General features: G+C 60.1%; 1 protein-coding gene across 1 annotated transcript in view; it reads left to right on the top strand.

The window, feature by feature from the left end:
• Positions 1-1,861: 1,861 nt before the first annotated feature.
• COL18A1 (collagen type XVIII alpha 1 chain) overlaps positions 1,862-12,806 on the top strand; it is a 41,394-nt gene continuing 30,449 nt past the window's right edge. The window contains 2 exon segments of the mRNA XM_050899948.1: positions 1,862-1,872; positions 2,412-2,479. Coding sequence (XP_050755905.1) covers positions 1,862-1,872; positions 2,412-2,479 — 79 coding nt within the window.

The following is a 12,806-nucleotide window of genomic DNA, read 5'->3' as shown; positions in this document are numbered from 1 at the left end:
TGCTGTCAGTGAAGCGCCGGCCGCGGCAGCGTGTGGGAAGGTCCGGGCAGGCAGTCAGGGTAGCCCCGACCAGGTTTGCACCTCCTGGCCCACGCAGCACTGATAACGATAGGAAGGGCCAGCGCCGTGTTTCCCCGCTGAGCTAGAGCAATGCCCCAAGCAGCCCATGGCCTCTCCCACTCCGCGGGAACGTTTACCCGCCCGCTCCCATCAAGCCCATTAAAAGCTGGCTCGCTTTGAAGAGACCGCCGCTATCGGGGAGGATCATTTTCTGTTTTCAAGGAGATTTTTTCCAAGCACCATCCTTGCCCCAGGACTCTCCTCCCACTTGCTCCACGCTCTCCAGGCCCAGCGCCATCGCGACTCCTCCTGCAGCCCATCCACCCCTCCAAAAACCCTGCGTGAAATGGCAGCCCGGTGACTCAGGGCTGCCACGTGTTGCCTTTTGTGCAGCTCAGGTACTCAGGCAACGCACATCAACCTCTACCTGGAGGAAAGGAATCCAGCTGCGGGAGAAGAAAGGGGCGGTAAATCACTCAGCATCCAGCTGGGAAAGCGTAAATTCAACAGTCCCGACCGCGTGAAATCATTCTGCACCCAAACAAAAGGCAGCTTCGGTGTCTATTCATCGCCCCCAGACTGGGGTCGTGCCGAGGGGCTGCCTGCCTTTGGCTGCGTGGTGCAAGGCACGGTTAAATGATTTATAGTTAAAAGACGGATAGCGATAGCGTGCACCTCTGCGAGCATGGAGCCGAGCAGCTGGATGTCATGGTTTATTCTGCTAGATCCGAACCGTGGCTTAGACTAAACACCACCTCTGCCATCATCAGTGAATCACTTCTAGATCCCCTGGAAGTTTCCAGGGCTTGGATTTCAGAAGCTTGCTGCCGCGGGGCACTAAAATGCTGCGGAAGACAAAGCAAGGTGTGGCAGGTTTCGTGGGGATTATCCTGCCTTCCATGGGGCTGGGGCTGGAGGGAGATGAAAGCTGGGCTACGAGGAGGCGGTGAAAGTGGGCAGCAGCGCCAGGTTTAACTCCTTTCCCTGCACGGGGAAGGTGAGGAGAGGTGCGCTGCCGCCCGGGCTCTGGCACTCCAGCCCCCCCCCCGGCAAGGGCTGTCCCGGGAGGGTGCCCAGCGACCCCCAGTCCCCCATCCTGCTGAGCTGGGCTAGGTTCATTGCATGAACAGCCAGAGCGGTAGGGGAGGCTTGTGGGGTTCCCAAGGCCCCCACACACCGTGGGGAGGAGTGAGGGGCCGCTGGGGTGGGGAAGGGCCATGGGGTGCCGGGATGGGAGCACCCTTCCCTCCTTGGTGCCCCTGGGGCTCGGATAGGCGAGAGGAGAGGGAATGAGCTCAGCTCGCTGATTCACTCCCTCCTTCAAGACCAGGCCTGGCCTGCGAGCCGCAACCCATGGGCTCGATGGAGCAGGAGATGCCAGGGCAGGTCTGGATTGCCGGTGCCCTTTGGGGGTGCGGGTGCTCCCCGGCGCTTCGGGGAAAGGATGCACCTTGGGGAGCCGTGCCGTGCCCCCCGCACACCGGCTGCGCTGGGGCTGACTCAGAGCCCTGACCCCCCCCGGGAGGGGGGGGGGGGGGGAGGCGGTGTCCCCGACCCCCTCCCGGCTACCGGAGCCCAGCGGCCGTGCAAGCCCCGGGACCGGGGGCTGGGGGCGGGCTGAGCCCCGACCCCCGGCCCCGGCGCGCCCGCTCCGCCGCCAAGACCGGGGCGGGCCTCCCCTCCCCTGCCCTCCCTTCCCCTCCCCTCCTCTCCCCGTCCCTCCCCTCCCCTTCCCGCCCCCGGGCCGTGCCGAGCCGAGCCGCATCGCGCCGAGCCGCGCTGCCGGCACCGAGCGGGCACCATGAGCCCAGGGTGAGCGACGGGGCCGGGGGGGGCTGCCGGGGCTGGGGAGCACCGGGACCCCGGAGCCACCGAGGCTTGGGGGGATACCGATAGCGCGGGGGATCCCGGAGCAGCCGGGGTTGGGGCTCATCGGGACCCCGGTGCACCGGGACGCCGGAGCTTCCGGGGCTGGGGGGGGCACTGGTACCGCGGGAACCCCGAAGCCGCCGGGGCTGGGAGGCACCGGGATTTCGGTGCCGCCGAGACTGGAGGGCACCGGTATAGTGTGGGGGGACCCCCGGGGGCACCGGTACCGCGGGAACCCCGGAGCCACCGGGACTGGGGTTCACCGAGACTCCGGTGCACCGGTGCCGCCGAGGCTGGGGGGCACCGGTATACCGTGGGGACCCCGGGGGCACCGGTACCGTGAGAACCCCCGAGCCGCCGGGGCGCCCTGGGGCTGCGGGAGTGGGGGGCCCACCGGTCCGGCCGGGGGCTGCCGGGCGGGGGGCAGCCCGGAGCCGGCGGGAGGGTGGCTAACCTCTTGCTCTCTCCTTCCCTTCCCGCAGGTGCCCCCCGCGGCGGCTGCTGCTCGGGCTCTTTGTCCTGCTGATCCCCGCCGCTTCCCAGGAGCCGGGTAACGTGGATGGGATGCTGGGGAGGGGAGGGGTCCTTGCCGTCGTGCCCGGGGTCCCGGACCCCTTTCCTGTCCTGAAGCTCCCTGTCCCCTGGGACGTGCTGGGAACGCAGCCCCGCTCCCCAGCGTGCGTGGGGTTGCGTCTCCCCCCGGGCCAAATGCTGCACCCGGTCCGTGGTCCCCAAGGAGAAGGGTGATGGGGGGAGTTTCCCCCTACGCACCCCTTCAACGGCCGCATCCCTCATGGCCGCTGAGGGTGGCAGGGTTGGGGTCCCGTGTTCCCCATCTCATCAACGGGGCACCGGGGAAGGATGCTGGGGAAACGCTGTGCCGGGCAACCCTTGAGAGAGATGCCTGGGTGCAGTGTGCTCGGAGGCTTTACTGGGGTGAGAGTGGTTTGTCTGGTCCGTTCTGGTTGTGGGACAGACCGGGTGGCATTGCCCCAAAGTGGCCGTGCTCCATGTGTTAGCAGTTTCTGCCGCGCCTGCAGAAGTCCTCCCCGTGACTGCGTGTCCTTGGAAGCGTTGCGAGCGGTAGGAAGCCTCGAGCGTGCGCCCCGGGGATGCAACACCTCCCACGCCGCTTGCCGGCTTTCCCCTGCCTTCAGGGCTCGACGAAACAACCCGCTCATCTCGCTTTCAAGCTGCTGGTGCCCCGGGAGAGGGGAATTCGGTGCTGACTCAGCTTTCCAGCCATTCTTTCCCCACGGGGCATGCGAGCCGGTTCTCCCACTGCCTGAGCGCACGAGCTGCCTATTTTCCTGGTGAACTTTACCTCCCCGCCGGGGAAGCTTCCTCCCGGCTGCCAGGCCGGTTGAAAGCCCTTCTCCTCTTGCAGCCACAGCGCGAGGCGGCAGAGCGAGCCACGGCTGACACAGGGAGCCCCCACCCCGCTTGCAGCCCGGGAGCCCCGTTTGCAAAAGCAGCTGAGCTGCAAGCGATGATCCAAAACCAGGGTGGCTTTTCTCCGGGGGTGATGTTCTGGTTGTCTTCTGCTTGCGCTGAGCGTTGTCGGCTTGCCAGCGTGTTACGAGGCATGGCTTGTGCCCCTCTCTGTTATCGTAGGCTGGGCGAGACGTGTTGGTAAGTGGCTGCCCCAGGTACAGGCGAGCTGGAAGTCAGACAGGCGCTGGGCTGTGAAATCGGTGGATTATGTACTGAAGCAAGGCTTCGTGTCATCTAGGAACAGCTCGGGCACGGCTGCGTGGAGGCTGGCTCCGCTGGCGGCTGGGTCACGTCACGGAGAGGAAGGCCAGCACTCCCAGAGCGTGTCTGGGAACACTTGGAGAAGCTCTCGAAGTGCCCCGGGCTGGGTTTGTGACGCCGCTTTCCGTGGCGTGGGTGCCTCCCCGGGGACCGCGGGAACAAAGCTCCCCTTGGAGGTCTTCAGAGATGGGAACATCATTCCCATGTGAAATCCTGAATTGACTATTTTAGGTCTCTGGAGACCGTCCAGCACAGCCGAACTGAGCTGGAGGGCCGGGAACTGGTTTAACAGCAGTTACTCAGCTATTCGTGCCCTTCCCACCGCCCACTCCACCAGTGTCCTGGCTCCCGGCACAGCATTGGGCACGCAGGGCTGGCCAGGACCCTTTGCCGAGCTGAAGCTGCATCCCCCCCCCACACACACCTTTGAGCACCCACGCCGGGAGACCCCAAGGAGGTTTCACGTGGTGCGCAGAGGGGTTTAAACGTTGAGGGAGCACCGCCGGCGCCGGTCACCGATGGCAGGGAGGTGCCCGTTTCACCCAGCTGACTTGGCCGGCTCCCAAAGGCAGGCTGCGAATCGGGTTTTAAAAGAATTTGCAAGAGGGTTGGTGTGGCTTTTTTTTTTTCTTTCTTTTTTTCTTTCTTTTTTTTTTTCCCCCCCCCTCCCCTTGGTTCAATGTCCAAGGACTGCAGGGCCTGTTCTGCCAGCCCTCCTTTGTGATGGCTCCTGGGGAATGTTTGCTCTGAAGGCCGTCCTGGCATGGAGATAACCTTTCTGTTTGTCTGCCTGCCTTGCAAATTTCGGGACTTAGCTGCCCAGAGCTGGTCTTTCCTCTTATCACCGGATCTCTGGGATTCCTCAGCAAGGGAACATAGCCACAGAAGGGATGGCGATGCTGCGGGGATGCTGCCATGGGTCCAGTCCTGAGAGCGTGGGGGAAGCGGGGCACGTGTAGGGCTGTGGGTGTCCCCCGTGCACGGGGCAGCAGCCCAGGCTGGGTCAGACGCTGGGGAAAAATCCCCATTCCCAGGAGGGGGGACAGCCCTGGGACAGGTCCCCGGAGATGGGGCATTCCCACCCTTAGGGGTTTACAAAGCTGGCCAGGGTCACCCCAGTCTGGTGGTGGGGACGGCTACGTGAGACAGCCTGACTTCATCCATCTTCTCTTGCATTGAGTTTCTCTGCATCGATTTGGGGCTGGGACAGGCTGGTACATCAAGGTCTGGGCTGGTGATGATGAGGATGCAGGCAGCACCTGGGAAGTCAAGCTGCCTCCTCCCGTGGTTAAATATAGCCAGGGCCAGAGCCGCTTAGCTGCCGGTGTAGAAGCTTGTGCTTGATTTTATTTCCATCTTCAATGGCTCGTCGGTCTCAATGGCTGGGATTCCTTGCAAGCACGTGCCTTCAAAGATGAAACAGGTGCCGTGCAAAGCGATTTACAGCCTGTGACATAACTGCTTTGGCATCGGCGCCTGGGGATTTTTGACAGGTGGATCGGAGCTTTCGCAAACATTATTTTAAGAATTTTTTCTAAAGACTAGGAGAAGGACCGTGGGGAGTCAGCCACGGGCAGCACCTACCGGCATGGGTTCGGCTTGGGGAGAGCTGGCAGCTCTCAGCTCCGACAGCATCGTTTGGCTGCTGAGGCCCCTGGGGTGGGCTGGAGCAACTGGGGAGGATGCTGTGCTCGGGAGGCTCTGCAGGCTCTTCATCTCCTTATCAGCTGGCGGGACTTCTGTTTGTAAAACCTTATCTGGGCCGCCGCTCTCTGCCGTGGGAGCTGGTGGGGAGGGAGAGCCGCCCTGGGCTGCCGGCAGCTGGAAGGAGCCAAGCCTGCGGACGTCTCCCTGCAGCACCGCTGGATGCTCCCGGGGCTTCTGGTCCATCCCCTGGCAGATGGATCCCATCCCTCCGGCCCATCCTGAGGAGGAGGCAGTGGAGATGAAGTGGCCCTGCTTGGATGGCACTTTGGGGCTGGAAAGCCAGTTTAAAAAGAGACCGAGTAGTCCTGCAGAGCGGCTGCGCTCCCAGGCAGGAGTTTTCTTCACTTCCCTTGGTGCAAGCAACCTCTTCAAGCCCCAATCCTAATTTTCTCGGTGGTTTTGTGGCTCTGTACCTGGACTTGGTCCATCCACAGCATCCTCCTCCAAGAGCTCTGATTTGATTTTTGGTTTCCATGTGGGCAAAGGGAGCAGCCCGGGTCTCTCCTGGCCCTGCGTGGCCGTGGGTACCTGGGAGCTCCCTCCCCACTGGCGCATGTCCCCAGGAGGACGGAGAGCCAAGCTGCTTTTCCCTGTGGCTGCTGGAAGATCCTGCACACACACTACCAGATCCCGGAGAAATGGGGTTTCTGCTCTGAATAGCAGCCTCTGTGACATTGCTGCTTATTTATTTTGGCCTGCAGCTGGAATAACCTCTTCTTGCGGTGTTTATGTCGATACAATTTGGGTGCTGTTAAATAGCAAACCTGAGCACTTGGAGAAGACGGAGGAATGCATTTTGCAATGCTGTTTCAAGCGTTATCGCATGGCTTAAAAAATCCCTAAGCAGATAACTGTGCTGCTGGGAAACAGTCTTTTCTCTAGTGGGGGGACGTCGCCGCTTCTTTTTAAGGAGGCAGGAGAGTGTGGAGCAGGGAGGGAGCACGGGGGGTGAGGACTGATCCAAAGCTGCAATCCGCCCGTGAGCGTGGAGCCTGCAGAGGATGCTGAGGACCCGGGTGCGCAGGCGATGTGGCTGCTACTGTTTGCAAACCAGCCTCCTGGGCAGCCCGGCGGGGTGTCCGGTGGAGCTGAGGTCTGTCCTCGGTCCTTCGGGATAGTGAGGGAGGGCTGTTCTCACCCCAGCTTGTGCCGTGGGATGCCGCTGTTGTGCCCTCCGGCACATCTGGGGCTTGTCGCAGCGGCTCTGGGAGGAAGCTCCCAGGCACGTGGGGCAACCTGCTCTTCTACGCAAGCCCAAGGTATCTCACCCTTGTGTGTCTGCAGTCTTACAAATTTACCCGCTCTTGCTTTATCATGGAATAACAGAATGGTTTGGGTTGGAAGGGACCTTTGAAGATCACCTAGTCCAAGCCCCCTGCCACAAGCAGGGACATCTTTCACTAGATCAGGTTGCTCAAAGCCCCATCCAACCTGACCTTGAACACTTCCAATGACAGGGCATCGGGCAACCTGTTCTTGTGTCTCACCATGCTCATCGTAAAAAAATTTCTTTTTTATGTCCAATTTAAACCTACCATCTTAGTTTAAAACCATTGCCCCTTGTCCTGTCACTACAGGCCCTGGTAAAAGGTCTCTCTCCGTCTTTCTTAAGTCCCCTTTATATATTGAAAGGCTGCAGTAAGGTCTCCCTGGAGCCTCCTCTTCTCCAGGCTGAACAACCCCAGCTCTCTCAGCCTCTCCATAGGAGAAGCGTTCCAGCCCTCTGACCATTTCTGTGGCCCTCCTACGGACCCACTCCAACAGGTCCCATGTCTGCCTTGTGCTGGGGACCATGGAGCTGGACGCAGTGTTCCAGGTGGGGTCTCAGGAGAGCGGAGTAGAGGGGGGAGAATCACCTCCCTTGACCTGCTGGCCATGCTTTCTACCTGCTCCCACTCTGGTTTGTGGTCTTGGTTTAGGTTACCCAACCACGGACATACCGCCTTCGTTCCGAGCGCTGCCTAGAGAATGGGGATCTGGGGTTCCCGTTGCCCAGCCACGTGGGAAGCCCCATGGTCCATGCTGGTGTGTGACTCAACAGTGCATCCTTCCAGCGCTGGAGTCCTCATGTTTCTCACCTGGGCTCCCTCCCATTGCCTGGGGGCTCCCTGGTCTCCCGTGGCCGTGACAGACAGGCATCCACCATAACCAGCTCAGTAGGGCCCAAGCAGCTCTCCAGTCCATGCAGAGCCCTGTTCAGCCAGGAGAGATGTACCAGGAAGGTGGGTTCAAGGAGGGGTACTTGCCCTGTGTCTGGAGAGCAGAGGGAGAAGATCCTCCACCTGCGGGCAACCTTCCCATGTTATTCCAGCTAATGCTTCCCTGCCTCGAGAGATGCTCTGAGCTTGGGGCCGCTTTGCAGAGGGCGACGTCTCTGGGAGGACGCATGGAGAGGGGGAGCTGGAGGAGACGGAGGAGGGACGGAGCCGTGCTAACTGCTCACATGGGGCTGGCAGGGGCTGCTGCACAGCTTGGCCGGTGAGGGCTTGCCTACACCTTGCTGCTCCTGCTGTTGTCGGATGTGTGCAGTGCTGGCTTCTCTCCTGCACCAGTCTGGTCTGTGGCAACTGTTGGGGCTGATGCTCTAAGCCCTGAAATAACAATCCCAGCCAGTGTGCTGTGTTTCTTCCAGACTCTGATAGTTTACCAAGAAAAGAATTAATTCTGGCATTTCAGTAGAGAGTTCAAAGCGCTGAAGGAGACATCTGGGATTAAGTATCGGATGTATATCAGCAGCCCAGAGGTATGGGATTAATAAAGCATTTTAACGATCTTCTAGCGTATCTGATGACATTTGAAAAAGCATTGGAGATGAATCCTTTCCAAGAGCGTCCTGTGCATCTCTCTGGCTGTGTATGCAGCCTGGAGGCAGCATCTTCGGTGACGGACGGGGGGACTAGTGCTGGGCTCCACCTCACCCCATCGCTCCATCTCTTCTCTGCCCTCTGTGGGGTGCTCTCACTGGCTCTCCTGTCCTCCAGCCACGTTCCTCATCCCTTGGGTACCAATGTGTGTGGAGCAGCAGTGCTGCTGCCCTCCGGGAAGATGTGCCCGGTCCTGCTGAGAGCTGGTACTCGGAGGAGGCACTGCTGGGTGGGAAGTGGTGGAGAAGAAACCTGCAACAGTGTTGGCTGGTACTAAATCCCCTTGAATATCGGGGAGTGGGAGAAGGTCCCTGACTTTGTGGATGGCGGAAGGTATGTGGTAGCAGCACATGTGTGGTTTTTGACTTTTAATGTGGGACTTGATTAGCCTAGAGAGCTTGTTGCCAAAGATTTAATTGAAGCAAGGAGCTGAACGGGATTAGAAAATGGTTTGGACATTTGTACAGCTAACGGGGGCTTCCGGCGTTGCCTTAATGTGGGTTTGGAGCCACTGGGAGAAACGTGAGAGTGGAGGCTGCAGGCGTGGGGAGAGCTGGAGCGGGCTCGAGGGCAAAAATGGGTCGTGTAGGGTGGGAGCGAGCAAAGAGTGGGGAGGGAAGGGCGCGGTGGGGAGGGGAACCAGCAGAACCTGGGAAACTCGTGGCTGATAGGCTCTGGGTGCCGTTCGTCCAGATGTGGGTTAACGCAGAGTTGCTCAGACACTCGCGAGGCCATCTCCTGTGCTTGGAAAGCTCGGCTCCGCTATTAATGAGCGAGAAGCCTTCGTTAAACAGAAAGCCATTGGGTATCTTTTTACGATGTTGCAGCCTGATGTCCCGCATCCGTCCCGGTCACCGGGAGCAGGGTTGCCTGCGGGGTGGGTGGCAGCTCGGCGGCACAGCCAGTGGGTTGCCTCGGCCATGCCGGGCGCGTTTGCCAGCTCTGCCCGCGTAATTGCACGTCTTGGCGTCGTTCAGCGTGTTTTCTGTTTCTCGTCTCTGTTTCCTTCCCCGCCGGCGTGTGCGAGAGCAGACCGCGGGCCAAAAAACCTCAACGGCCTTGAAGCATGAGCTCAGTTAATAAACCCTTTGGAGGTGAAGGGATGGTTGCCGCAAGCCAAAGGTGGGGTGGCTTTTGCCTCCCAGCAAGTGCTGGGGGCTGGGGGGAGAGCAGGAACATCCCGCCCCGCTCCCCGGGGCTGCAGGAGGGGGCTGCTCCGGGGACAAGGCTCCGGAGACTTGCTGTGCTCCCGGCTCTGACCGGCAACGCCGTTTGGCAGGAGCATCCCCAGCGCCGGGGGCTTTCTCAGCAAGCAACATCTGGTCCGGAACATCCCGTGTCTGCTGGTTTTCAGTTGAAAAGGTTGCTTTTGTGGAATTTTTATTGCTTTTTTTGGCATCGCCTTCCAACCCTTTTCTAAGATGGAAATTGGTCATTAGTGGATTTTATTGTATTTTTATTTTATTCCCAAGCTCGATCTGCTGGTTTCCTCCTCCTGGGGGACTGGAAGATCTGGCTGTTTCTCTGACCCTGTCCCCAGGTTGTGGGAGGCTGCTCGAACAGCCTGGGGTGGGAATAGCAGCCAGGGCACCTGGAATCCACAGCTCGCCAGCCCGGCATCACCAATCCCGTGCTCTTCCCACCATCACCACTGGCATAAACCTCCGCCAGCCCGACGGTCCTTGAAGCTATATCTCTTATTTTATAATTCATAAGTAAGCAACCTGTCTTCCCTCCAGTAAACGCTGTAGTCAAACAAATCCATTCTTTTCCACCCTCCTCGTTAGTCTGTAACTTAATTGAGTCGGAGATTGTTGACTTTTGGATAAATGGCACCTTTTTGATAACCCCAGATAAGCGGGAGGTGCTCGCTGGCTGCACCCATACCGGGGATGGTGGCCGGGGTCCCGACCGCTTTCCCTCCGGCCCAGCAGCATTCCCAGCCGAGGCAGCGCCACGCTGGGGTGTGTCTCCAGGGGAGGCAGGTCAAGGAGGTCCACGTTTGATGGGTGCATGAGGCTTTGGCCATTATTGCTCCTGCTGGCGGGTCCCAGGCCACCCCTGCAGCTGGTGGTGCCAGATCAGGGGCTCCGTGTTTGTTCTGGTTTACAGTAGGCTGTAATTATTAAACGGGTGGTGATGCAGGATGGGGGAAGGCAAGGGGTTGCTGAAAGCCTCGAGCTTCCCCGATGTGGGACCCGTGCCTCTGGTGAGATGGGCGGTGCTGGGGTGTTGCATGTTCTGCTGTGCCTGCCAGCAGTGGGATTAGCAGGGTCCCCAGCGAAAGGGTGACGTGGACCCCTCTCCTAAGCACTCATGGTCCAGGTTGGAGGGGTGATGCATGCAAGTCAGAGTAGCAAGGCACCCACCAGTGTGTTAGGGTGAAGGTGAAACAACGTCTTGTCTTGCTCTAAACCAGCTCCCCAGAGTGGGAAGGCGTCTTTTCGGCTTGATCCTTCCCCTCTTGCCCCAGAATGCTCTCCAGAGGGGCCGGGACCCTCATCTTGGGGAAACCTCAGCCCCTGTTGGGTGTAGATGGAGACCCTGGGCTCAGCCTCGCTGGTGAGCACTCATGGCTGGCCTGATCAGTCACTCCTGAGGCTCCTCGCCAAACCCCAGCATGGGGTCATCTCCCCACTCCCTCCTGGGGAGACCCCCTAGGACCTCTGCCCCACTCCCAACATCGTTCCCAGGGATGGGGTGCCCGTAGCCGCTGTCCCTCCCTCCCTCCCTTCGGGCAAGGGGGCTGTGCTGCAGTAAGGTCATGCCCAGACCCAGGACCTGTGGGTGACACGGAGCCCCGGGACACCTCGTGTTACCCTCTCGCTGATGCCAGCATCTCCCCAGCTGGGTTCTGAAACAGGAGAAGGGCTTGTAGTGCCCACGTGCCAGGACCGTAAGCCTTCAATCCAGCGTTCGTTAGTGCGTGCTCGCGATTAGTAACCGCTTGCCTCGCTCATGAGATGAATTCGAGCTCCGCTATTGAGTGCCGGGTCGTTCGCCCTAGGGAGGGGACGGGCGCTCTCGGAGCCAGGAGGCCCCCGTGTTTTGTAAGGAGATTACGTCCCGCTGCGTCATGAGTGGGGTTTCCCTCCCCAGAGCACCGGCATGGAGTACACGGCGTGGCATCGCCCTCCCGGGAGATGCCAGCACCAACGAGCCTGCTGGAGAGGCGTGATCCGGCGCAGGCACAGACCCAATGGCTCAGCTCCCCGCAGCCTTAATGAAGGGAGATGGACCCTTTCCAAGAGCGTCCTGTACATCTCTCCATACGCAGCCTGGAGGCAGCATCTTCTGCGATGAATGGGGGACGGGTGCTGGGCTCCACCTCACCACATCGCTCCATCTCTTCTCTGCCCTCTGTGGGGTGCTCTCACTGGCTCTCCTGTCCTCCAGCTGCACTCCCCATCCCCTGGGTACCAATGTGCATGGCTCCTCAGTGCTGCTGCCCTCCGGGAAGATGCGCCTCGTCTTGCTGAGAGCCAGTGCTCAGAGGAGGCACTTGATGTGTGTGAGGTGGTGCGAAAGAGATCTGCAAAGATTTCAGCAGGTACTAAAACCCCTTGAATATCGGGGAGTGGGAGAAAGTCCCAGCGCCTGGCATTGTGGATGGAGGAAGGTGTGTGGCAGCAGCACGTGCGTGTTTTTTGGCTTTTAATGTAGGACTTGATTAACCAGTTGTTGTTTCTGCAGCTGCTTCGGGAACCTCTGTGCCTGGGGCTTGCTTTTAAATCTCTGCGCAGGGACAAGCCCAGCGCTCCAGCCCCCAAGGGCATCCTTGGGGTGCGGGGAAGCCTGGGCTGGCTCCCCAGGAGTGAGTGCCGCAGCCCTGCTTCACCTGGAAGCCTGGAAAGCGGTGCTCACGGGGCCTCTCCTGGCAGACGCGTCCCCATCCTGTAACCGTGCTCAGGCTGGCCTCTTGCCTGCCAAAGCCCCTGGAGGGCTGGAGGCCAGGTCGGGGATTTGCTCTCCGGATGGCTTTTTGCAGGGACGACTTGCATCGGGCGATGCCCCTGGGATAGGGGACAGTGGCACCGTCGGGGCGAGCTGCTCTCGGCCGGGTGACCTGTCCTGGATTTCCTTGGGATGGGTGGCCAAAGGGAAAGCTGTGGGTTTTAGGTTTTGGCATCGGGAAAAGAAAAGATGCCTGGAGGGACATTTCTAACCTCTTCCCACTAGGTAACCAGGGCACCATCTGATAAAAACATGTGGTTTTTTTTATTTTAACAAGCTATTGCATCTTTTTGGTGGGGAGATGTGGGGGAGTCCCGGCATCCGTGTCCCACCCAGTCCCACCCCCCAGCGCATGGTACCCAGTGGGCTGGACTGGGCTCTCCGTCGCATTACTCAGCAATGCAGGAGGCGGAAGAGGTTCGGTGCATGGCATACCCTGTGGTCGCTTGATGGCTAGAGCGAGGATGCCACTCACCGAGGTCAGCCTTTGATCTCGCAGGGACTCCCCAGGGCCCGGCGGGAGATTGTGGTAGCTGTAGTGTGGTCCCCTCCCATCTGGGATGCGGGAGGGTGGTGGTCCTGGTTCCCGCTGGGTCC

This window comes from Gymnogyps californianus, chromosome 7, assembly GCF_018139145.2.
Source record: "Gymnogyps californianus isolate 813 chromosome 7, ASM1813914v2, whole genome shotgun sequence".
In the NCBI taxonomy this organism is placed as follows: Eukaryota; Metazoa; Chordata; class Aves; order Accipitriformes; family Cathartidae; genus Gymnogyps; species Gymnogyps californianus.
This window is presented reverse-complemented; position numbering and strand designations above follow the sequence as displayed.